General features: G+C 38.8%; 2 protein-coding genes across 3 annotated transcripts; both read right to left on the reverse strand.

Annotated features, from left to right (window-relative positions):
* On the reverse strand, window positions 1–26,955 carry LOC106878011 (BTB/POZ domain-containing protein KCTD9). Of its 2 annotated transcripts, none has more exons than XR_016244342.1 (12): window positions 26,488–26,875; window positions 15,166–15,287; window positions 13,879–13,922; window positions 12,930–13,080; window positions 10,119–10,180; window positions 9,462–9,593; window positions 9,176–9,243; window positions 7,761–7,856; window positions 4,786–4,935; window positions 2,071–4,191; window positions 1,199–1,970; window positions 1–621 (listed from the first exon to the last, which is right to left on the reverse strand). XR_016244342.1 is itself a non-coding variant. In XM_014927088.3 (12 exons), the coding sequence occupies exons 1-12, from the start codon at window positions 26,533–26,535 to the stop codon at window positions 505–507; spliced, it is 1,230 nt and encodes a 409-aa protein (XP_014782574.1). In that variant the 5' UTR covers window positions 26,536–26,955; the 3' UTR covers window positions 1–504. The 2 variants fall into 2 exon arrangements, 1 of the variants encoding a protein (XP_014782574.1); XM_014927088.3 differs by having other exon boundaries at window positions 1,199–1,332; window positions 4,086–4,191; window positions 26,488–26,955.
* LOC106878012 (uncharacterized) lies at window positions 22,266–23,391 on the reverse strand. The gene has a single exon (XM_014927089.3). It carries the CDS (start codon window positions 23,255–23,257, stop codon window positions 22,412–22,414), a length of 846 nt encoding a protein of 281 aa, XP_014782575.1. The 5' UTR covers window positions 23,258–23,391; the 3' UTR covers window positions 22,266–22,411.
* Window positions 26,956–27,355: the final 400 nt, after the last annotated feature.

Consider the following 27,355-nt stretch of genomic DNA (forward strand, 5'->3'; position numbering starts at 1 on the left):
TAAATAGATCAGCTATTTTAATGTTATATCCCCACCCCCCATTCCATCTCCAAGATAAATGTGGAATCAATAATAATGAGAAAATAAGGGTCAATACATCCTGGCTCCTGAGTGGTTGGGGTCGGTGGGTAAAGGAAAGGCATGTCCTAATGGAAGCTGAGAGAGAGAGAGACAATGAAGAAACAGCAATTGTTGCCCAATAGCAAGATTGGTGCCGCTTACTGGACACGTTTTGGATCAAACATAGAGTTGAGGGAATGTTACAGTTTTGTTGATATGCTTCTTCAGTCTAAATATAATTTAAATCTTTCATTTGGTTTTTTTTTTTGTTTTGGTTCTATTTCGACGGAACATTCTGGCTTTTTTTTGTCACCATTCTTTGTTTCCTTCCTTGTTCGTTTGTTCTGTACACAGAATCATTGCTCGTTAATTTTCATGATCGGACGGCACCACTGCAGCCCTCGCCCCTTCTCCAGCTGGCACCAGAGAAGGGGCATGCACGTGTCAGCGCAACGTCTGTGACATATGAAGTGCATTCAGCATTAACTTGAACGTGGCACCAGTCAGGTTGGCTCCACGCAGGTTTGCATCCTGCAAGTCGGAGCCTGAAAGGTCACAGTTCTGAAAAGAGAAAATGAAATTTTTGTTAATTATACTTAATATACATGTTTTGACATAATTATTTTTTGAATGTTTGAACATAAGTCAAACTTTTTAAATGCCTGCACATCGATTAAAGTTTAGAGGAGGGTATTTAGGGAGGTGTGTGAAGTGAGATCACAGAGTGGAAGTGGTACTGACCATGTGGTTCATCAATTCTTTGCTTATAATTTAAGGGCAAAAAATGTCTTTGAACAGAATATTTAATTGGAGAGAAGAGCATCTGGAATTGTGACCTGAAATCAACTGGTCTCCTGTCTGTAGGAAGATGTTTCTCCAGTTTGTTCAGAAACCATGAAACAAAACTCAACTTCTCTTAAGAGTCTCTTATGAGGAAACATGCACACACACACACTTACACTCTCACACACATACACACACACAGACACTTTCTCACACACACACACACACACACCCTGATATCCAATCTTGCAAAGCAGAGTAGATTGTTAAATATAAACCGCCGTCACCCAATTCCACCCGGGTGAGGAATATGTGAGCAAAAGAACTGACTTTTGGCAAACTGATTCTGCTTTACCTCAAGATCAGCACCAGCCAGCACAGCACCCCGTAGGTCACAGTTCTTTAAATTTGCATTCTTCAATGTTGCCACCCGTAAATTGACGCTAGCCATATGGCTGCCTTCCAAGATGACATTCTTCATCTGGGCACCTGCAAACCGAAGGAAAAGGAACAGAATTAATAAACATAATGAAAACTAACAAACCTGAAAAGTCGTGGATTCAATGTTGCCATTTCACACATCCACAGCCATGATAACCATGGAAACACTGGAGTTTCACCAGAGTCACATAAGTGTATCCAGGGGCTGAAAACTGTGCTGAAGCATCACTTCAATTGGGTCAAATCTCTCTTTGATTATTGCTGGCTTGGGGCTAAATTACACACACACACACACAATGGGTTTCTTTCAGTTTCTGTTTACCAAATCCAGCCCAGCCTCAAGTCTTTGATCAGACCAAAAGCCAGAGGAGAAAACACTCACCCAAGGTGTCACACAGTGGGACTGAACCTGAAACCACAAGGCTGGGAAGCAAACTTCTTACCACACAGCCATGTCTGTGCCTCTGTGTGTGTGTGTGTGTGTGTGTGTGTGTGTGTGTGTGTGTGTGTGTGTGTGTGTGTGTGTGTGTGCGTGCGCGCGCGCGCAGGCCACGAGGGGCTAATGATATCAATCATCAAAATAGCAGCATATGCAATTTAGTGATGAACATTAAGGAAGAGTTGCATCAGAAAAACAAGACACCCATGCCAGTGGCACATAAAAAGCACCACTCAAGCGTGGGCACCTGACCAGAGCCACCTGTCTGGCACCTGACCAGAGCCACCTGTCTGGCACCTGACCAGAGCCACCTGTCTGGCACCTGACCAGAGCCACCTGTCTGGCACCTGACCAGAGCCACCTGTCTGGCACCTGACCAGAGCCACCTGTCTGGCACCTGACCAGAGCCACCTGTCTGGCACCTGACCAGAGCCACCTGTCTGGCACCTGACCAGAGCCACCTGTCTGGCACCTGACCAGAGCCACCTGTCTGGCACCTGACCAGAGCCACCTGTCTGGCACCCGTGCCGGTGGCACATAAGAAGCACCATTCGAGTGAGACTGAAGCATGATCATTGCCAGTGCTGCCTGATTGGCTCCCATGCTAGTAGCACGTAAAAGGCAACCACTATATTCTCGAAGTGGTTGGCATTAGGAAGGGCATCCAGCTGTAGAAACCTTGCCAAATCGGATTGGAGCCTGGGGTGGCCTCATGGCTTGCCAGTCCTCATTCAAACCATCCAACCCATGCCAGCATGGAAAGCAGATGTTAAACGATGATGATGATACTGCAGTCTCGTCTTCAACATTAAAGATAGCAACAAGAAGGTGTGTACATAGAAAGCGACATGAAATGATGGCTTGTGAAACAAAGTATCAGAAGATTTAAAACTGGTTTATACAATGTTCCCAGTGTCATGTATTGAGGCATTTCATTTGGAACAAAATATTCTTTTCTACTCTAGGCACAAGGCCCAAAATTTTGGGGGAGGGGGAGGCGTTCGATTAGATCAACCCCAGTATGCAACTGGTACTTAATTTATCAATCCCGAAAGGATGAAAGGCAAAGTCAACCTCAGCGGAATTTCAACTCAGAACATAAAGACAGACGAAATACCATTAAGCATTTTGCCCAGCGTGCTAACGTTTCTGCCAGGTTGCCGCCTTGATGGAAGAAAATGTTATTAAATGTTGGAGTAGCAAAAACAATGTGGCAACTAAAAGCTGTGCAGTATTTAATGAAGTGGGCTCTAACATATTGAATGTAGTGAATCAATGAATTTTAATGAATTAAAATTACTCCTATAATGAGAAATCAGTCTTTATATTAACGACAAATTATGGTCGAGGGGGAACAACTTTGGTTTTGAAATTGAAACTAGAACGTAGTCAAGAGAAGGTTCAATCTTTGGTAATATAGTGATGACTCTGAACATGTTTCAGTCTTATTAGAATTCATCAGCAGAATATAGCCAGTAATCATCTTATAGCCTTCGAATCTAAGAAATTATTATTGACCTAATCATGCGACAGGAGTGAGTTGGCAGACACAATTGGAGTGGTGGACCAAACACCTGCATGCCATCGGAAAAGTCAGCAAATTGGATCGATGGGTTCCTCACAAACTTTCCGAATCTAATCGCATGCAGAGAGTGAATGTCTGCTCTTCTCTGCTGTCACGTCTCACGAATGAACGTTGTTTTGACCGAATAGTGACTGGTGATGAGAAATAGGTTCTCTATAAAAATGTCAAGCACCGAAGACAGTGGGTAGGGAAAGGAGAAATACCAGCACCCCAGGCTAAAGAAGGTCTTCACCCATGTAAGGTGTTGTTATCTGTTTGGTGAGATATGAAAGGTTTAGTCCACTTTGAACTTTTAAACCCAAACTAAACGATACCAAAGGAGATCTGTGAGCAGTTTGAGTGGCTTAAGTCAGCGCTAGAAGAAAAATGACCATCTTTGGTTTCCAGATGAAAGGTGTTCTTCCATCAGGATAATGCTTGGCCACTTACAGCAAGGATGACATTCCAAAGGTTGGAGCAGTTTGAATGGAAAACGATGCCCCACCAACCATATTCACCAGACATTGCCCCACCTGATTATCATTTATTCCACAGTCTTCAAAATCATTTGAATGGAAAAAATATGAATTCTGTAGAAGAGGGGTCTTGCAAGTCTACCAGAAAGATTGAAGATCATTGTAGAAAATGAAGGAGAGTAAATTTTAGATTAAAAGAAGGAATTTTTTTTATCGTCAATTTGAAAAATAAAAAAAGTATTAAAAAAAACCCACATTATTTATGGGATGACCCAATACATATGTACGTCCGTCCGTACGTATGTATGCCTGACTGCCTTACCTTCCATATTGGCTTGGTGACCAGCAGGATCCTCAAAGTTGCAACTACACAAGCTGGAACCTTCCAGATTGGCACAAACCATTTTGATTCCTTGTAAGTTGGCACACTACAAGAAGAAAGCAACGACCCATAGACTTTGAGCTAACAAGTTGTAGCAAGCAGCGGCTACATTACATGGAAATATACACATCGATAAATATATCTAGTAAATTAAAAAAACATACACACACGCATGCATGCACACACACGTGTTGCACTCACAATCGCTAGATCATGGGTTCGATCTCTGGACCAAGCAGGATGTTGTGTTCTTAGCCAAAACACTTCATTCGTGTTGCTCCAGTCCATTCAGCTGTAAATGGGTGACCACCCCATGATGAGCTTAACCTTCCAATCGGGGCAAAGGTTGGCCTGCTTGCCTAACCAGAAGGATAGCATCATTCAAAAGTTAAAAAACAATGCAAATCACACTGTAAGCAGTGATGTATAACATCAGACAGTCTGGTCAATCCAAATGGCTGAGACAAGTTTAGAAGATTCTATATTTCTGGATGTCTAATATCAAGGAAGAACTCACCAAAGACTATAGTCCTGGATACATTATGGCTGAAAAACAAAAGACAGGATGGCCACAGCTACAATGCATTCTATGACAAATCTACTCAATGAAGGTTTAGTTGGAGCAATGACAACAACTTACATCTAAGATAGCTCCAGAAAGGTCAGACCTTTCAAAGTTACAAAATGATAGGTTGGCTCCAGATAGGTTAGCCTTTCTAAGGATTGCATACTTGAAATTTACCGACCGTAGATCGAGTTTCGACAGGTTTGCCGACTGGAAGTTGAGGCCCTGAAAGCAAATAATTCACTTCGGTTATAAAAAACACCATCATTAAAAAAACATGGGAAGAAAGAAAATGAAATGCAGTGTTACTGAACATGTTTAGCTTGTAACATGTTAGGTTAAGTAATGTGTTTAGTTAGTGATCTTCTAGGAAAGTAAGACATGTTTAATTAATAGTGTTAGGTAGGTAAATAATGTGTTTAGCTAGTAGCATTACTAATCAGCTTGTTTAGTAAAGTTAGGTAAGTAATATGTATTTAGTTAGTAATATATTAGATTAGTAAGACAAGTGCTTGGTAAGTACTACATGTTTAGTGTAATATATTTCACAAACAACATGTTTAAGTAGTAATATGTTAGATAAGGGTTTAGTTAATTAGAGAGTTGTTAAGTAACGTGTTTACTATGTAATATGTTAATGAGTTTAGTTAATAACATGCATGGTAACATCTCAAAATAACAATAGTCATTTTAATTATTAGTATAACACTAACTTGCTGTGTAATATTTGCTTCTGCACAGTGTCTAATTAATAACAGGTTAAGTTATGTGTCAGGTTAAGACATGTTAATTAATAATAGGTTAGTTAAGACATGTTTAGTTAGTAATTAGTTATTATTAAGATCTGTTTAGTGCGAAAGATGTTGGATTAGTAAGATGAGTTTCATAATAGAGAATGGAATCCATTAATTGTTGTGCAAGAACATGGTTTGAGATGTGAAGCCAACAGAGGTGAGACCTTAAAGATACCAAGAGAAAACAGATAAGACAGATTACAAAGATAAAGAGTGGTGGGAGGGGGGAGAAATTAAGAAGAAAATGAAGAGAGGAAGAAAGAAAGAAAAAAGAAAAGAGATGAGAAATAAAGAGAGAAAATAAGAACCGAAACAGGGTTGAAAAGGGGTCAGTTTCTCGAGTTTCCCAGCAATTCATCCATTCTTGATAACCTGAATGCTTGCAGGTGTTTTATGATGCAGACATGGAATCTCATCACTGGAATCCTACAAAATGTCCAGGTTTCAACACCAAAGAATAGACAACTGCACTGCAAATGTTGTGCTGGATTCTAGTGGAAACCTGATAACCGTTCCATAGTTGCAGATAGAATCAACCAAATACTGTTTTTGTCTTTGACAGCTCAAGGTCAAGATGACCGTCTTTCAATAAGCGAAAGTCTTGGACAGTTTTCAGATTATTACCATTGACGATTGCTTTCTTCATGTATTGACAACTTATTGAGCCAATATGGTGGTCCTGATGAAACCTCAGCCCCAATCATGGTCAGCCTCCACACACTGCAAGGACAGCAACAATTCCAGACATACCTGAGCACTATACACAATAATTTCATCAACATCGTTATTATTATTACTATTATTATCATACAGTCCTGCCAAACTGAATATCTCTTTAATGCCAACCATTTTAGAGCAAGACCAGAGTCCACCATATCTTTGTAAAAGAACTACTCAATACAGATGACTGTCTGCCAGTCCATGCAGACAATGGAGTGGATCCTGCTTCTGCTGAATCAAAACAATTTTATCTCAAAATTGGTCTTGAAATTTTATCTAAAAAAATTTTAAAAAAAGGCACAAGTGCTGCTCTTCCAACCAAACACCAACGACTTGAAAATCTCAGCTGCGTGGGACGCACAGCAACATCCCAACATGAGATTTGCCACTTTTGCATTGGTTTTTCTCTACTTGTAGAAATGTGAGGATTTTTAACAAATCAAAACACTTCAGTTCCTGGATTCCATTTCTTGTGGTAACCAATCAGACGTGAAGTAAAGTCTGGTGTTGTTAGCCAGGCAAAGAGAGAAGGGTTTATATGCCTTGGCCAACACAATGCCTTGGCCAACACAATGCCTTGGCCAACACAATGCCTTGGCCACTAAGGATGGAACTCACACACAAAAGAGCAAGCATCAAGTACATCCATTTCACAGCCATTAAGCCTTATCTACTTTTCAACATTATAAGTTCGTCTATGTGTATATGTGTGTGTCTATAAGCAAGTATGTGTGTATGTGTGTGTGCATGTGTGTGCATGTGTGTGTGTGTGTGTGTGTGTGGTGATAAAGAATTGAATACAATTTAATGGAAATAATAAAACAGAATGTTTTCTAAAATCTCGTGAAAATGTAGAAATGATTTACAAAACTGTCCCTTTTTCCTTCTTTATTTGCTGAGTGTGGAGGAAGGGTCAGAGCCCATGACCTTTGTAGACTCCAAGACTGGTTGAGGTCGATGCCGTTTGTGTTCTGTTTCGGTAAACACCTCCAGGAAAGACAGGAGCAGGAAAAATCCATCCTGCAGTGGGGAGGATGGATTGGGCAAAGTAATTAGCTTCAGGAGGAGGGGGGAAAGAAGGAGGTTGTATTACACCCCAAGATTGATGAGAGGTGGAGAGACAAGCAGGTGAGAGGTGCTTGAGAGGTGAATGTATGAAACGAGTGAGGTGTGAGAAACAGGGACCATGACAGTAGTTTGCATCGGGGAAAGAAGAAAGACAGCGAAAGCCAAGTGAAATCACCATGCAAGCATGAAATCATGAAATAGGAAAGATAAACAATCGACATTATGGAAGCAAAAATATAAAAACCACACAATGAACCCTCTACATGTCGCTCAACCTGCTAAAAATATCAGCTTAAATCATACCCTACTGTCTTAAAAATAAAGGAACACCTTGAATAATGGGGTCTCAGCTATGCTGTGTCTGAAAAATAAAATAAGCTGAAGTGGTCATGGCTGGGATGGCATTGATTATAGAGATCTACTCAATGCTGGCTGACCTGGGGCTAAACAACAAACGCGTTTACTCACCTGGCATCGTAGTTCAGACCTTGCTGACGTAGACATTAACCTTAATACAAACTCACGTCGATTGATTGGGGTTGAATCATCAGCAGGGGCTTCACGCTACAACAACAACAAGCAATTTTGAACAGAGATGCAAGACTTTGGAACAGTTTAAAAGGATCCCAATTTCCATTTACACAATTTCATCCTCAAGCAGGACTGAAACCCTGGAACAGTATCATCACAAAATGAATCTAACCACTCAACCAAAATACATCGACAGATGATCAAAACAACATGGCTGGAAAATTCATCATAACACAAATTTGTTGTATGAACAGTGATAAAGCTTATCATTATATTTGGAACCCCACTTGTGTTCCAAACAGCATCATCTTCACTTCTATCGTATTATAAACACTGCTCATCCGTTTCAAGAAATTTATATTCTTCAAGAGTGATATACCCACTTCTTCCAGTTGGGATTCCAGGGGTGTGTTTGGTTCTTCTTTGGCCTCCTGCCTTTAACAATCTTTTCTACCGTAGGCACAAGGCCCAAAGTTTTTTTTTGGGGGGGGGGGGGGAGCAGATGATTAGTTTGACCCTAGTACACAACTGGTACTTAATTTATCAACCCCCGAAAGGATGAAAGGCAAAGTTGACCTCAGCGGAATTTGAACTCAGAACATAAAGACAGACAAAATACCGCTAAGCATTTCGCCCAGTGTGCTTATGTTTCTGCCTTATGTGCAAAAGGGGAATTTTCTTACAGCAAAAATGTTTACAGTGAAATTTCCTCTACTCATTAGAGTAATTACAGTGATTAGAGAATGTGTGACCAGTGATTCCGGCATCGGTTAATTAGCAGAACAGGTTTCTAGTTTCCCAGCCATTTTGGAAGTATGGCCATTCTGTGATAGGTCGAGGGGGCTTAACTTTAAACATATAATCCCAGTTTATCCAGTTCATAGGCACAGGCATAGCCATGTGGTTAAGAAGTTTGTTTCCCAATCACATGGTTTTAAGTTCAGTTCCACTGTGTGCTACCTTGGGTGTTTTCTACAATAGTCTCTCAGACTAACTAAGGCTTTGTGAAAGGATTTGCTAAACACCAACTGAAAGAAAGCCATCCTATATGTGCGTGCGTGTATGTGTGTGTGCATGCATGTGTGTGTGCGTGTGTGTGTACGTGTGCATGTGTGCATCTTGATATCACATGACAGTTGTAAATGAGTTTCCCTGTCATCCAAGCTGAGTCGTTCTTTCCAATATTCTCTGAGAACATGTCTGGTAATGCTACTTTGATATTGGTGTTGTTCATTCTCTCACTCAAATGGGTTCCATTTTGTATTTCTCACAGAAGCAGGTTTGAGGTTGAAGTCACACCCACTGGCCTTACACCAATCTGGACTGTGAAGATTAAAGATATAAAGCCTTACCTCGATAATTTCTTCCAATAATCCAACCAGATAATCCAGACCAAAAAATCGAGCTTCTTCTAATACACCTGTAATAATAATAATAATAATAACAATAATAACAATAATAATTGTCATTTAACTAGGATGATTTTAATCAATCAAGAACTTGTGCTCTCTAGCATTTGATTGAATCCAAAAGCAAAGGAGTGAAGTTCTTCCCTCACGTAACCATAACTACAAACAATTGACAGATTGACAAAACAATACTGAAAAAAGAAAAAAAGTCATTTCACAAACGGTTTACCTTCAGGATTGACATTTTTATCCAATATGAGTTGTCCGTGGCGTAAATAGTTGAGAATCGGTTCAAAATAGGTGGGACTACGGTCAATGAGGTAAGCCCCATTTGCATCAACAGAGCTATTCCATGGAACTTCTGCCAAATAAAGTGAAACCATTGGAGTCAATAATGGTTTGACAACAAATTCATGCAAATTAGGAATTAGATTCTAACTTATGACAGACATTATGAGCAACAGAAAAAAACACAAGGAAATAAACAGAGAGGGAGTAAAAAAAACTTTTGGCTGATTCTTCAAGTGCTTCAGTTCAGGGTATATACATATATTTACTAGGTTGCTGACTTATATATTTACTAGATACCTCATTGTGTTCATGTGCCATTTTGCTATCATTAATAAGACTGTCAACATTTTTGCTGACATGGGTATACTAGTAACAAATCATTAATTAGTGTATACTAATGATGAATTAAATTAAAGTGAAGTGCATTCACGGCCCATATTCCAATATTCAAAGTGAGTGTCACATCAGAAATACAACAGCACATATGTAATTAATGTAATTAATATAATTAATGTCCAGATCATATTCACATGAGGAACAAGAAAAGCATACAGAAACGAAATGCAGAGAACAATGGACAGTAAACAGTGAATACCTGATTGGTCAGAGAACATTCGAGCTAACATACTGGCAGGTTCTTGGCGAGTCAATGTACTCCTTCATATTAAAACATAAAAAATAAAAAACATTTCAATATGTAAGAGATAAGATAACAACAGATATTGATTTCAAATTTTGGCACAAGGCCAGCAACTTCAAGGGGGTAAGTCGATTACATTGACCCCGGTGTTCAGCTGGTACCTATTTTAATGAACCCCAAAAAAGGACAACAGATAAAGTTGTAACACTCTTGTTACATTTGATTCACAGTAAGAGTACACTAAATATCTGTAGACTCCACACATCCAGGACAAATGTTTGTTGTTGGTCAGTCTTTTATTAATTTCCTGCTAAAACATTAACCACTGCCAACGATTTTACTCCATTCCTTGTCGTCGGTCCCACGACACTGCGACGTACAAAGAATCAGCTTCGGTTTGACAGAATTGCCTCCCTTCATCAATGTAAATACTTTTAAGGCAAATACACTGACTTGCATCAGCACACACACACACACACACACACACACACACACACACACACACACATGCATTCACCCCCCCCATTCCTATTTCCACATGCATTCACCTCTCCCCCCTGTACTCTCTCCACCTAACCTCCTCACTTCCTGTTCTTCTGTCCCCACATTCTTTTCTTTTCATCCTGACAACACCTCATCAGCACCCTCTTTATCTTTTTCCAGTTCCACCCCATTTACTTCCACCCACCCTTATATAATGTGGGGTAACCACATATTGCCCCCACAACAACAAACTTGTCCCTGTCCCTTCCTTCATTACACCTCATTAATGCTGTTGTAATGATAAACCGCATCCAGTACGATTGGGGAACAACAAACAGAGAAGGGAGAGAGAGTCAAGAGGACCCTTCAGTATCTTAACTTGTCAAGGACATGACACACCCCTTAGTGTTGGTGCTGTGATAATCAGTACCCAGCATCCTTTGTGGTTGGTGCTAGGAAGGGCATCCAGTCATAGACACCATGCCAAAATAAAATGCTATGACCAGGATATGGTCCCCTGATTAGTGTTCAGATTGTTACAACTCATCTGACCAGTGCCGACCAGTGCCAGCACCGAAAGTGGACATAAAAGAAAGGTGATGGCAATGATGATGGTGATACTTGTTGTGGTTCTTGTTGTTGTTGTTGTTGTGTCCAATCAACAGCTTAATTCTTCTCCCTTCTCTGTGTTGCACTTACCATTTTCAACATACACTACTACTACTACTACTACTGCTGCTGCTGCTGCTGTTACTACTGCTACAATTAGTGAGTAATAGATATTCAGTTCATGACTTTAAATCTAAAACCATGATTACAGCAACTTGTGTCACACAAGCAACTCACCCACAAATGATACTAAACTCTAATCATGTCTGTTTTCATAACCAACCGCAACTCTCTTTGTATTATTATCATTATTATTCCACCGAGGTCAACTTTGCCTTTCACCCTCTCGGGGTTGATAAATTAAGTACCAGTAAAGCACTGGGATCGATGTAACCGACTTACTCCTTCCCCCAAAATTGCTGTCCTTGTGGCAAAATCTGAAACCATTATTATTATTATTATTATTATTATTACTATTATTATTATTAAGACATTTTGCTGGTAACACCTAGGTTGCTCTACTTGGCTTATTTGATTGACCTAATTTGAGAAACACAATAGAAGTGAAGTGAAGCTTTATGTAAAGACATAGGGAGTGGGGGGGGATCAGATAGTAACACGAATATTATAATTACAATTAATAATCGAAATATCCTAATTGCAATTAATAATTAGAATAGACCCAGAGTGGATGGCTGAATATTTGTGGTAACTAATCGTAATAAAAGAATGTGGCCAAAAAGAAACCAACACCAGATTCCTGAGGTAAGGAATGCAACAGGAGGAGGAGGAGGAGGTGGTGTGGGCTGCTTCAATAAAATCTTGTAATCATGATTTAGCAGTTTTTTCCGATAAACTCAAATAGACCCAGGAAGACATGGGTCGAGGTGGTGAAGCATGATGTGTGCTGATGTGGTTCACTTTTGTAATGAGGGAAGTAAATCCAGGTTCAATCTCCTCCCACAGTTGGCAACTATTTTTTAACCTCAGGTCAACAAGAGGATTTTGAGTACAATTGCATAGGGAACAGGGCATAAATCCATCAAATGAACCCTACCTATTCTTAGCTGGTCATCAGGTCTAATACTACTATCTGGACGTTGGGAATTTGTAGCAGAGTCCATTATGTTGTGAAGAAGTCTCTAATCCAAGAATATCAATATCTTTCTCCCTTTCTCTCACCAGTCTTACAGACCCTGTAAAAGAGGATCAGTGAGACTGGTGAGGTCATTAAAAAAAATAAATATTCATAAGTAACAACTGGTTAGTGAGCACCAATACCTGGTGGTGATCCTGTATAGATAACATGGCTAAAACATCCCTTTCTCTTGGTGTTCATAAAATTACAGCTTTTATCAAATGCTGAGTCTCTTAATATAATACACAATGGAGCCCTGCTTCCACATCAGAGTCAGTTCTGCTGACAGAAGCACAAATATCCTCAATCACATTCAAAAAGAAGCCATCCAATCAAATGACAAAGGCTCACCAAAATACCACAACCCTAATCTCACTCTGTGAGTGTGGGTCGGAGGGTGTCTCTCTCTCTCTCTCTCTCTTGCACTCTCTCCCTCTCTTCTATTGCTGCTACATCAACCTTTGCGTACAAGTTTCACTTGAAATCTCTTCTACTCAGAATCATTCAACAGACTTTGATAGTTTGCTTCCTCTTACCGTGTTGTAGAGAACAACTTGCCACCAATGTTCAATGAGAGCCATTCGTTTCGGTCAGCAGGCACCAACTTTGTTCGTTGTTTCTCTTTAGCAGCCACAGTCGGTGCAACTGAGACGTTGGCATGATGTGTTGTACGGGTACTGAGATAAGCTGCAAAGGTGGACAAGGAAAAAATATTATGGACAATTAAACAGTTATTTCCAGTACCATCTCAAAGCATGAGCACACTGTGTAGTTGCCCAAGGGCCTCACAGGTCGAGAAGTCCAATTCTGATCTCTGACTCAGTGTAATGATTTGCCCAGGGGCCTATATTAGGGTTAAGATGTCCCTGATTATCTCATGTAGTATGATCGCTAAGTTAAGCTAGTGTGCTAATTACACTCGTTAAGAAACAAGATCATGTTATTGTAGCTGTTCACTAACTTCAATGACATTTCGCTGTCATATGTAGGTCAATTTTGGTTGATATAAAAGTTTTGTCTTATGTTCTTGTTGTTTTAGAGGTTATAAAGAATATTTTATTGTCAAGACACCATTGCATATGATTGTGTTGAAGTAGTTCAATGATGTGCTTATGTAGAATATGACAGCCTGGCAGACAATAAAATTCCCCAGCCTCTCCAAGTTGAATCAATGAAGAAGGCCAAACTCATTACAAAAACCTAATAAAGACAAGTTTAACATTCAACAATCCTCCAACTTCCTACTTCAACGATAACTCTTCGTGACATTTATTTACAGGGCCACAGAGGGCTTGGTGGAGCAGTAACGGACGGTATTCTATAATTGCAATTATTACTTATCCTTCATCTATTAGCCAGGTGGGAAAATAGAACAAATTGTTTGTTACGGAGAAACAAAGAATTGTCTCAGCCACTATCAACAGAGACAGGATTGAAGTTGCGTCTTTGGTTACAGAAGAGGAAAATGGAAAGGAAATTACTCACGCTTAAATGGTTCACCATCAGACACGTAAAGAACATCATCATCTCTATAAAGAATTAAAAAGGGAAGGTTAAAGAAAGAATATAGAGATGTGTGTGTGTGTGCATTTATTTAGACTATGTTAGTATGGTCATGTGATGCATATGGATGAGCACAGCTGCGTGAAGAAGTGCCGCTCTCTAACTGAGGAGGGAACCTGTGGAAGTGGTAGACCGAGGAAGACATAGGTTGAGGTGGTGAAGCATGATCTCTGAACGTGGCATCTCACTGAGGCAATGACAGGTGATTGTGACCATTGGCAATTTGTTCATCAAGTGAAATCGTGGTTGCATCCGGTGACACTGGTGATACATAACAGCAACCACACCAGTGACATGCAAAAGTATCCATGCCGGTGACATGTTATAAGGACCCAGTCCACACTCTCGGAGTGGTTGGCATGTTAGGAAGAGCATCCAGCCCATAGAAACCAAACCAAAGTCAGACTAGATCCTGGTGCAGCTCTCTCACTTGCCAGTTCCAGTCAAACTGTCCAACCCATGCCAACATGAAAGATAGATATTAAATGAAGATGATGATGATGATAATGATGATACATGTATATATTTCTACACACACACACACACCAGCATTCTTAAGTTCTTACTAAATCCACTGAAAAGGCTTTGGTTGGCCTAGGGCTAAAGTAGAAGACAGTACCCCCACCCACCCAAAGGTGTCATGCAGTGGGAATGAACCTGTGTGCTTACTAAGTAAAATTCTTAATACAAAGCCAACACTGTGACTAGGCTTCTTGCTTCCTGCCTATATCTTCGTCATCATCATTTAACATCCAATTTTCCATGCTGGCATGAGTCAGACAGAATTTGATGAGGCAGATTTTCTATGGCTGGATGCCCTTCCTGTTGCCCACCCTCACCTGTTTCCAAGTAATGGTAATACTTCCCAAAGGCCAGACATATTTTCATGGAAGACTGGGAATTAACAATGCCACTTGTATGAGGGTGACATTCGTTTACTTAATGTCAAGATGAAGACACACACACACACACACATTTTTCAGCTTCTGTCGGCCAAATCCTCTCACAAAGCTATGATAAACCTATAGAAGAAAACAGCTGCCCACGGTGCCAAGCAGTGGGTCTAAACCTAACACCATTTGGAAGTGAACTTCTTAACCCCACAGCCATGCCAGCACCTGTGTGTGTGTGTGTGTGTGTACGTGTACACACAAAGTTATGCAAACCCAAGCACACTCACATACATACATATTAAGATCAATATCTGACCTGATTAACTTTATGTCATCAATGAGGCCTCCTTGTGGTGTATAGAGTGATCGGGCTGTTACGCCCAACTTCCTGCCAGCTTCCAGGAGGATCTCATCCAAGCTCTTCCCCAAACCAATCACCTGAAAAAGAAAAAAAAACACACAAGTTCAATGCAGACCACCAGGGGTCCAGACCACAGGTTGGGAACCACTGTGTTAAACGATGATCATCATCATCCTCTTATTTTTTAATTAACTGTGAGATTAATTAGGCTGCTTTTTTATTGTTTAATTAGGTTCTATCATTATGATTTAATAACCTCCCCAAAGCCCAAACAATGTAAAATTAATTTTATCCAAAGATGAATTTTTCAACAGCTTACAACTAAGAGTTGAGAAAAACACAGATTTTTCTGAACACCTGTAAGCACCAACTTTGCTAGAGATAACAGGCAATGTCCATCATCACATGCCTGTTTGATTATGTTTGACTTTGAACTAAACAAAACCAACTTCTCATCCTTTTGGGGGGAGTTGATAAAATAGGTACCAGCTGAACACTGGGATCAATGTAATTATCCTCTCCCTCAAAATTGCTGGCATTGTGCCAAAATTTGAACCCAAGATTATTATTATTATTATTATTAACACGATGAGCTGACAGAATCCGAACTGAGCAGAAATGCTTTGTGACATTTCTCCTGGCTCTTTACATTCTGAGTCCTAATTCCACCAACGTTATTTTTTGTTTTCAACCTTTCATGGTTGATAAAAATAAATGTGAGTCAAGTACTGGGAGTCAATGGAATTGTTTATTTCCAGGTGGCTCCTGATAGAGCAGACCTATCATCACATTCAAACCCATCTTTTCTTTTCTTTTTTTTTTTTTTTTTTTTTGCTCAGAGAGTTGACTTTATTATTCAATATGGCTTTCCTTTTAAGATATTACAATGTAATTTGAGAGAAATTCAGTTAATATTTCTAGCAGGTTGTGTGGTCTTATACAGGTTTCCAGGTGCAAACTTATACCTGAATTGAAATAGAGACAACCAGATAAAGCTGATACCTCTTGTCTCTGCATATCAGTTTAGCTTGACATGCTTCATTGATCTTACTATAGGCTGTGTCTTCTCCAGCTGGTATTCACATTCATAGAAATAAAACATTTTTTTTTCTTTCAGTCAGAATATATATGTTATGTATGAAAAATAAAGCATGTGTATCTTAGAGTTCTTGTGATTGTGTACAGGTAAATATATAAGTCAATGAAATTCCATCATAGTCTGTCTTTTACATTTCATTTTTGTATTTTCCCAATCTTACATGACAAGATAAGTACTTCCATGCTTTCCACAATCTTCAGGTTTATATAGATGCAGTATGAACCAACAGTTATGGTTCACAAGTGATAACTGTAGTGGATATTTGAATGTATATATATATATATATATATATATATATATAGGTCTACTATAAGAATGTGATTAAGAATGATCCTACACAACACCTTTTGCCTACAACAAAAAGATGAGGGATATTCTTCGATGATTCCCACTCATCCTTCCTATGCTTCCCTTTATAGGGAACCATCACCAGTGCATCTTTACAACCATTTGGGACACTCTCTTCAATTCAAAGCTTTGACATAAATTTACTTAGACACTGAAGCAGGTTTTTAAACCCACATTTCAAAAATCTCAGCTCAGAGATCATCCATCCCAGATAACTTACCACTGTTGAATAGAAGATGGTTTGCTGTGAAAACAAAGCTATTCTTATCACTAATATTAGAATGCCTGTATACGGATGATTGTGATCTAGTTGCTGACTCCTCGAGTGAGTCTGCAGCATCTTATGGACTCTCAACAGCAAGCAGCATACTGGTGTCTAGAAACCAACCTGAAATAGCTATCTTGGACCAACCTGCACCCAGAGAGGCATACTCCAAGTGGAACATTTACACGTATGGACAGAAATTGCAGGTTGTGGATAAATCCCAGTATTTAGGCAGGACTGTGAATATTCCAGAGTTGAGAGCTTTTGGCAATTTCCCATTTTCAATATGATCAGAAACTGAAGGAAGGCCTTTATGTGAATAAATTCTCTCAGATTTCAGAGTCAAAAACTTGTTCAAACAGTATTCAAAGTTTTATTTTATTTTTCTGTGAGTGTGGCTGTGTGGTAAGAAGCTTGCTTCCCAACCACAGGATTTGGGTTCAATCCCACTGCATGGCACCTTGATTAAGTATCTTCTACAATAGCTTCAGGCCAGCCAGAGCCTTGTGAGTGGATTTGGCATACTGAAACTGAAAGAAGCCTATCATATATCATCATCGTTTAAGGTCCTCCTTCCATGCTGGCATGGGTTGGATGCTAACCAGGCTGAAGACTGCACCAGACTGTCTGTCTGTCTGTCTGGGCATGGTTTTTACGATTGGATGCCTTTTCTTACACCCCCACCCTAGAGTGGGCTGAGTTACCTTTTACATGGCACCACATTCATGTAGGTCTTTGTATCTGTGTTTGTCCCCTACCACCGTTTGGCAACTAAGTGTTGGTCTGTTTAGGTCTCTGTGACTTAGCTGTTTGGCAAAAGAGACTGATAGATAAGTATTACACTTAAAAAAATAAGTACTGGGATCGATTTATTCCACTAAAATTCTTCATGGTGGTGCCCCAGTATGGCCACAGTCAAATGACTGAAAAAACTATAAGATGAAAGATTTGTGTAAAAAAAAAAAAGAAATATAAAAAATGTGAAACAAGTGAGATTGCTCTGACCCCTAAAGAAGTGAAAACACAGAAGCCTTAGGGGTCCCTCATTGTAAGGTTGGCTCTCTATAACAATTACATCAACACCAATTGCATTGTCTAATAAAATTAAAATAGTTTAAAATTCGTTTTAAACTTGCCCAAAACGACGGTGAAGAATAAAGAGTTCCATGAACGGGGAGCCCACAGCGTTTGTTTATTAATGAAGAGAGGAAGGGCAAGATGCAAAATAATTTCATTAGTAAATGTTTTTGTGCGGCCTAAGATTTCAGTTTGACAATCACAATGAACCAGAGTAGTTTCCCTTTGTGTAAACAGGTGAGACTAGGGAAAGAATCCAGGGACTGAGATATTGGTTGCTGACGAAAACGAGAGAGAGGGAGGCGGGAGATAACGGGGGAAAAAAACAAAAAAAAAAAACGAAGAATTGTGTCGACGAGCCACTTTCGATTCTCAAGTCCAAGATAATTTAACTGCTCAATCTTTTACAATGCCAATTGCTGCCATAATTCAGTTGTGCTCGAGCAAACCTAACTTTAAAGACAGGGATTCTAGCCATAACCATTTCGTCTTTTATTCAAACCTTATACCAATTTATTTTTAAAGACTGTAAGGTCTGAAAGTGTGACTGGAGAAAGATGTAGCTGCTGTTTCCAGCAGATCAAGCGACCAAATAATAGCTTCCTTGTTCCCGTCTTGTATATTCAATACCAGATGAAAAATATAAAATTTTACTGTCCGAAACTGGAATTTTCCAAAATACTTAACGGAGAGATTCTTTATTTCATTTTATTTATTTTTCTGCGTAAACGCTGAAGTTCTGATAGTAAATGGTTAATTAAATTGAATGCAATTTATTATAAACGGCTTAATGAAAGGAGCGGGGTAAAGAACCCTAGATTTTCAAAACTATTTTTTCATAAAAAGCCCCCCCCCCCCCCCAATCATTTTGTAGTGCGTGGAGAAAAATAAATTTGAAATATCCCCGTTGAAACGGAGAAAATCCAACTTTCGAGGATCCACCTATTCCAGACCTCAGCCCAGATTCATACCACAAGAGACGTTGTTCCGCATTAACTATTCCTACTTTACCAGGCTTAATATTTTACGGTGCCTATAGCTGCTATTTCTAGCTGTGATGAGAAGCTGAAGGAGCGCTTTTTGGACTTCCAATCTCAACAAACATGTGACACAATTTTATTCTCTGATATGGTCGTTCCATTATTTCTCCAAAAGCAAAACATGATTGAAGGTTCATTAACAACAACAACACGGGTTGGGACGCATTTCTTGGGATTAACTTGAAAGGACAAAAATACAATTAAATTCTGAATTTGAAAACATTAAAAAAAAAGAGAAAAGATGGGGGTAGACGATCACAGAATACTTGAAATTGCGGTGAAATGTCCTTGCGCATGCGCCAAAATCTAAAGCCGATCGAACGATCAGAGATTTTCTTTTCGTCATCTAAAATTGCCATAAACTTCGGGATATTCACCGGTTGATGCTTGGCTTCCAAATGTGTGTGTGTGTGTGTGCTGCTGCTTCCCAACCACGTTGTCTTGGGTTCAAAGTCACTGCGCAGCACCGCAAGCAAGTTCCCCACCACCACCACTTGGCGAGTCGGCAAAAGGGATCGGTAGAACAAGTTAGAAGACTTTAATAAGATAAGTCCTGAAATCGATTGATTCGACTAAATCCTTCCAAACTCCACGACTCGAAACAAGTCATCCATTCACAAATATCGCCGACTCCAATCTTCAATGTTTATTGTTTATATTGGTTTCGCATTTTGGCACAATGCCAGCAATTTCGGGGTTGGGGGTAAGTCTATTACATCGACCCCAACACTCAACTGGTACTTATTTTATCGACCTCGAAAGGATGGAAGGCAAAGTCCATCTCGGCAAAATAATTTGAGGATTTTCTGGTCCTTAAAATGAACCAACAGTGCGCGCGCGCTTGTGATTTTGTTTCTTTTTTAATTGATGAAACGAGGGAAGGGGCATATCAGGGAGAGGATCAGGGAAATGATGGAGTGCATATTTGGTTGTCTTTGCGTTTCAAGTTCAAAACTTAACATTTTTTAAATTTTAGTTTTCTTGAAGCCAACAAAAATATAAAAACTCTATAGCGTCCTCTACCGCAATCCTAACCCGACCCTTTCTTCTGAGCTCAACTTAATTGGGGCTCATCCGCCATTGGCGAAGGTAAGAATCAAACTCATTTGGCTTTGCTGGCCGGGTTAAAACACAAACTCGATCCCTCGGACTGGGTAGTGGACAGTTCTTCCTCAACCCCTGTTCATAATAAATAATGGGAAAAGGGTTCGATGTAATATAACAACTTGGAACGCATTCTTTTACAATATTGTAATTAAAAATGAAAAAGTTTCGCTTTATAAAATTGAGCCGAAAGAGGCGCGGGTTGACCAAATACTACCGCAGACCGTATGTTTAATATTCCGATAAGTTTTCATGGAAAATATATTAATTTAAATGTTCGTTAATTGTAGTTGTATCATAGAAAAAAAATTGAATAAGTTTACACAAACTACCAGTTCTATGATGTAAATTTTTTGCTGTTCCACATGTCTCACTTTGAAGATGAAATTTGTGTTTTTCCTACGATTTTTCATGGGTTTTTGAAGGAATCTGTGTATCAAAATCGTCGGAAATCACTCATTTTTTAGATAAACCCCAACCACTGAAGGTGAGACGGGTGTAAAGTGTAAATATTGCAAATTTCATAACTTTGGACCAAATCACAGTTTTGATGAAAAACTAAACTATTTTACTTAAATCAAATTTCCTTGCGAATTAGCAATTACCATTTCTTGTCAAATATTTGATTAAAGAGTAAAAAAAAAAAAATTTTTTTAAAGGCAACTGTAGCACCGAAAATCTACTTTAAAAAAAATATTAAACCTCTAAAATGACAAAGTGAGTTCAAGAATCAACCATTATATAAGAGATACACCTGAAGTCATGAATGAAATTCTGTACAAATTTCAAAACTAAACGTTAATATTTACGAGCTGCCAGAATCGTTAGCAGGAGGCCAAGCAAAATGCCTTGCGGTATTTCGTCCGTTTTTATATTCAGAGTTAAAATTCCGACGAGGTCGACTTTGCTTTTATTCCTTTCAGGATGGATAAGATAAGTAGCAGTTGAGTAATCGACTTTACCCATCCGTGGAAATTGCTTGAAACCAATATATATGTACTGCACAAGAAGTAAACGAATGGAAAATAAGCAAAGAGAAGAAAAACAAAAACGATTGAGGTTTGTTTTTTTTCTTTCTTTTCGTATATTGGTATTTTCGTTTCTTTACGAATACTCAAATATTTTTACGTCTGTCTAACTTTGGAAGCAAAATGTATTCTATTTGTGGTTTTGAATGTCTTGAAAGAATCTGGCCATCAAAAAAAATTCGTTCTGTTGGCAAATCCAAAACCATAAAGCTGAGACTGGGTGCAAATAGAAAACATTTAACAGAGAGCATAGAACTAACAAAATTCTATGAAAACATCAATAGATATTTGTCTTCATACGATTCATAAAAGCCATTAAGTTACACACACAGTTAATAATTAATTTACATAAGCAAAAACTCACAGAAATAGTGTTGTTGCATTCTTTTGTTCTTCAGATCTTGCCAAATATTTTCATGGACTTGTTTAAATGTTAATGCTTCCTTCCAGGTGCTTTCGCACCGAAATATTAATAGCGGTTTTAAGTACAGGTATATGGATATTTATGCTGTTGGAATCAGCACAAAGAATAAATATGAGGACTGTTAGACTCTTCGATGTCCCAGACTTAATTCTGCAAATCGACCACATATTATAATAATAATCCATTCTACTGAAAGCACAAGGCCTCAAATTTGCGTAACTGGTACTTGTTTAATCGATCCCAAAGTCGACCTCGGCGAAATTTGAACTCAGAACGTAGCGGCAGACGAAATACCGCTAAGTATTTCGCCTGGCGTGCTAACGATTCCGCCAGCAGCTCACCGCCTTAATAATAATAATAATGGCAGCAAATAGAATTTAAGTAAATGCTAAACTATTTCTAAATTTGAAAATATTTGCCATTTTATTCGGAATAAAAAAAAGAAAACAAAATCATGTAACAATGTAAGCAAGAAAAGAAATGTCCCAAAGTAATTTGGTTTATAAAATTCCTTGTTAGAAACCAAAGATATTTGGTGGAAGAATTTGAGAAAGAATTACTGTTTGAGTAAAGATATTCCTGGAATTAAATCTGGATTTCGTTTTTAGGGTTTCCGTATAATAAATTTTAATTTTGTTCCTCATTAAATCGAAAGAAGTAAATTCTTAAGAAAAGAGATAAATTGTTTTAATTATCTGGAACAACAATTATTGTGTGGAATATTAGAGAGGAATAAATACACAAACCAGAGCCAAAGAAAAAGATGACGGCATATATCTTGTATCTTTCGTGTATCGGTTTTTCTTTTCGACCAGGTCATGTATCCCAAAGAGCACGAACCGGATAGTTACGTGTCTGACGTATGTACTCCAGCGTGGTCGTGTTGTGGCACATCAAATAAAAGTGGAAGACAATCAAACACAGAAGGAGAATCATTATAACGAAAACCAAGATCTCGGTGGCACATACCAGTGCTAACCAGACGTCAGGTCGACAGCGAATGAAGAGAATTTCGAAGGTGGGTAAAGAATTGCGCTCAGTGGCGTAACGGCACATAAATTTCCACCAACCGACTAACAGGATAGAATGGATACGCTCCGACATAATAACCAGAGTGCTGGTAAAAACTGTAGCAGACAGAATGAAAGCTGAGCTGGAACTAAGAATGAAACAGGCGTAGTTGCGGCTTCCGATACAATTATTCAGCCAAATACAATGATGATCAAAGAGGAGGACACATTTCTGACAGATTGGGCAGTGGTAGGACGATCCACACACGTAAGTGCCGCACTTGGCGCAGTAACGAAGGTCTTCATCATATTTTATGGCGACTTTCAAAAGTGCTGACGATTCAACAGGTTCTCCGTTCGGCATTGAACTGCCAATGCGAGACACCGGATCAACGGGGTCGGTCAATTTCGTGACGAAAAATGTTGTCAGAAATAGAAGGCTCATCAGACTTGTCACTGTACCCAAACCAACGGTGGTTTTCGTTGGAAAGAGAGGCAAGACGGCCGAAAAGTATACGAAGAAAATCCACAGAACTGAAATCCACAGAACTGCTTGGCGACAGTTCTTCAAACGGTGGCAGCCATGTTGTTCACTATGTCCAGTCAACAAAGTTCTCTCCGTGGGAGACGCGGAAGCATAACTGAAAGGCATTTTCAAAGATTAAAGGACGTTTTCTTTTGTCTTCGCGTTTGCCAGGGAGTACCATATAAAGGAACTAGTTTGACTAAAGAAACCAAGCTAAATAACTGTTGGATATATCATTCCGTTGCGTCGGTTTATTGAAGGAAAGAGCGGGAGGGGGCCAGGCGACAACAGGCATCAGTTACAACCAGGATCGTAGTCAATTAGATGAAATGTGTTGGTAAAGTACTAGTTTTTAACTTGCACACAGCAAGGTTGAGTCGGAGATTTGCTAGTGAAGGTGGTAACAGGTCAAAAGGGCAACACATTTCACTGGTTCGGGGGTGGGAGCCATCTGCTTAAACAATAAACAGTTTATTCTTTGAGTATTTGTATAGTGCAGAGTTCAAATCTATCCTGAAGTCAAAGTTGTTGTTAACTCATTTTAGGACAATTAAACAAATGTTTATTAAAAACACGACTACGTTCCAATTTTAACCTTTTGTTTATTATCATTTTTTTTTTCGTATTTGCGTGATTTGTAACAATAAACTACACAAATTCATGTTCAGGAACATATCCAAGCTCTCTCAGCCTCATCTCAAGGATAAACAATGATGCTGCTCGTTCTTTTTATATAATGGCCGGCTTTGGTTTCTGCAGACTCCACAATCAGGGTCTGACTGCAAGACCGTTATTAGAGTTCCACATCATTAAATGCGTGTTATGGCCGTTAAAAAAAAGGCGAGGGTATGCAGTAGAAAGCCAGCAGCACTGAATATCATGAAGACGAGTATGAGATAACCAAGAAATGTTGGTGTATTTTGGAAAGTTATTATTCCAAACAATAACATCTGTGAACTATGACGTTCCCATGCAGAGCGAGACAAGTGAGATCAATACGATTGAGGTTTCGTGTCAACATCCGTGGCCTGACGTCTGCACAGAAGAACCCCTAGGCTGAAATAGGGGTTGCTGTTCTAGAGTAGGGGTCGGCAAAGTGGTCAATATTGATCTCCCATCTCACCTCTTATGCTCCCCCATCTCCTCTTGTAAACCCCAACCCAGCCACATTCTAAATTTTGTCTGTTTTCCTATTTACAAGGACTTTGGTCTTTGCTAAATTAACTCTAACGCCCTTTAATTCCAGACCTTGCATCCACACCTGAAATCTCTTCTCTAGTTCTGGAAGTGATTCAGCTATAAGATCAAGGTAATCAGCATAGAGGAGCTCGCAAGACCAGCCAGTCTTAAATTCCTCTGTTATAATAAACAAAAGGGGGTTGAGAAGCAATCCTTGGTGAACTCCTACTTGTACACTGAATTCCACACTCTATTCATTACCCACCTTCACCTTATTGGCAGCATCCCTGTACATCTCTCACCAACCACTCATCTATCCCTTGCTTACACATTGACCACCAGAAACGGGAACAAGGGACCCTGTCAGAAGCTTTCTCCATACAGACAAAAGCCAAGTACAAAGGTTTATTTTTGGTTAAATACTTCTCCTTACTTGGAAACATGTGGGTTGGTAACTGGAAGGGCAACTGACCATAGAAAATCTGCATCAATAAATTTTGCCTGACCTCTGCAAGCATGGAAGCTAAATTATGATGACGATATGTATGCGTGCGTGCGTGTACCTTGATGCATATAAGCAAGCCTTTCTCTCATACAAACGGTGTCATCGGTTTCCCAACTTCCATGAAAATATGTCTCACCATGGGAAAAGTATTACTTTGCTAGGAAACAGGTAAGGGTTGACAACAGGAAGGCGTCAGGCCGTAGAAAATGTACCACAGCGAAGTGTCAGACCCATGCATGCATGGAAAATGGCTATTAAAACGTTGATGATATGTGAGCGTTTAAGGGAACACTGACCAAAATATAAAACAAGATATTATTTAAAAAGTTGGGTGCCTTTTAACTTTATAGGATCTTTAAAAGTAAAACAATTATCAAGAAAATGATCTTGTATAATAATAACACTGAACGAATGTCCTTAGTTGTTACCGACACGATGTCTTTGGTTGTTCCTCTTACGTGTTCAGTAACGTTCCCAAAACTTTAATCCACGGAGGCAGACTATTGCCATTTTGTTGTCCATAACAAGAATATAACTCCTATTAGTTACTCTTCTAATTAAGGTGTTGCTTGCTCGTTCTGTTTTTACCTAAATATATATACTGATTCACCCAAGAATTAAACTCCAGACGACTACCAAAACAACTACGCTAAACACTTCATCAATGCTTATATCCACCATCCCAATCTCCATTTATTGGCTGTTCTCTCTCTCTCTCTCTCTCTATTAACTTTTGATATCCTTGAGGAATTCATTTACTCTTGCATCAAATTTATGATCTTGTATGAAATTTTCATTTCGAACGCATTCACCTTTCTATTTCCTGCAAATTCTATCCTCGGCCTGTTTTCGTTACTCAATCAGTTGTTTCGTCCCACAAGAGATATTCTTGAAGTGGGTCGTTCTTCGAAATACTTATTCTTGCATTTATTTTCTAAGATCTTTTACCTTAAATACTTATTCAGTACTAACACATCGAGTATAATTTTACTATTACACTCGTCTTGAGATAAGAATAACAGTAAAAATTTACCGGCAAAGGGCACAGAATAGGGAAGCAACAATGTAAGTAATTGAATTTGGGGGGGGGGGGGGGGCAAAAAATTCTTTCACCGAAAAAAACAACCACCCAATTCCTTGAGGTAAGTGGTAGCTATTCCGAAAGTCTGTCGATCAGAGAAGACACCCGTCTCATGAAACGGGTGGAAGAGTAACAATTTACCCATATTTCTAATGTCAAAAAATGTTAATGTGAATAAAAAGAGCAGGGAACGGAGGAGAAAATTTGTTGCAACTAAGCAAGTGTATCCATTGTTAATAAGAGAGACAGCGATAACAACAAATGAAGGAGATATTATTGATATCGGAATGGTGTTTCACTTTCAGGGGGATCCCCGAAATGAGAAAAAAAACACCTTCAGTTGAATTGGACAATCTCTATGAGCTCGGAAGATCAGAGAAGAAAAATAGCAGCTAAATGGGGAAAAATCGAGTAACAGAAACCTATATCAAGGAAACTGAGTGGCGATCGACTTGCAAAATAGATGAAGCAAAATTAACTTTAAAACAAGACACCTGATTCTTGACATCCTTCCAACAGGCGCACATGGATTGATGTGTAGACATATAAATATGTCAATAGTCTAATAAGTGAGGTCATAATATTATTTACCTTTCCGTCCGTACTTGATCCATTCAGAAATATGATGATCCTTTTCATGTTTCTACACCAGTTTGTTTTATCATTGAAACGTCGATGAATAATTTAACATTGTCAGTTTTATATCTCTTTTCGATTTTTTGCTCTGCTTCTGTCTCCAACGAACATATTTTGACAGTAAACATGTGTCTATTTATTGTATTCCTTTGAGTGGATTTATGTCTTTACTTCATTTTAAATACTTCCTCTTTCTATAGAAGTTCATTACTATACCAATTATATATATTTAAATATATAGATATCTTTATACATAAATATGTGTGTTACATACGATGGTTTGTAACGAAAGGAAGACATGAAGAGTTCCAGGCTCGGCCAGCTGAAGGTCGCTCCTCACCTTGTTACTATTAACTTCATAAAAGCTATCACACATACATAAAAAAAACTAGCATGCACACACACACACACACACATACATACATTCATATATATATATATATATATATATATATATATATATATATATATATATATATTTATATATTTATATATATAATTTTCTTTAGGAATTTTGTTTTATGAATGTTATTATTTTGCCTTTGTTTTTTTCAGATAAAAGAATATAAGTTTACAATTTCGAATACACACTTTTATTCTTGTTTAGATACCAATAAATAAATGTATAAATTTATATGAATGAATGAATGAATGAAAATATTTTGAAGTAAACATTACGAGATTTTCTTTTTTCTAATGACGTAAGGGATAAACGGTGTCGCCGGTGGGTGCCACCTCCCACCGGACGTCAAAAATAAATATTTTTGACGTCTTCCACCATATTTTCACAGCATGTGTATACTCTTTTTAATAAGCTATCGGT

This window comes from Octopus bimaculoides, chromosome 14 (assembly GCF_046866305.1).
Source record: "Octopus bimaculoides isolate indiv1 chromosome 14, ASM4686630v1, whole genome shotgun sequence".
NCBI classification, from domain to species: domain Eukaryota; kingdom Metazoa; phylum Mollusca; class Cephalopoda; order Octopoda; family Octopodidae; genus Octopus; species Octopus bimaculoides.

Excerpts from the sequence above, each read along its gene's own strand:
- LOC106878012 (XM_014927089.3), bottom strand. The coding sequence starts at position 23,257 with ATGCCTTTCAGTTATGCTTCCGCGTCTCCCACGGAGAGAACTTTGTTG.
- LOC106878011 (XM_014927088.3), bottom strand. The coding sequence starts at position 26,535 with ATGAAAAGGATCATCATATTTCTGAATGGATCAAGTACGGACGGAAAG. Across the intron at positions 13,081-13,878 it reads TGATGGTGAACCATTTAAGC|CTTATCTCAGTACCCGTACA; the intron begins GTGAGTAATTTC and ends CCACCTTTGCAG. Across the intron at positions 9,594-10,118 it reads AATGTTCTCTGACCAATCAG|AAGTTCCATGGAATAGCTCT; the intron begins GTATTCACTGTT and ends TTTATTTGGCAG.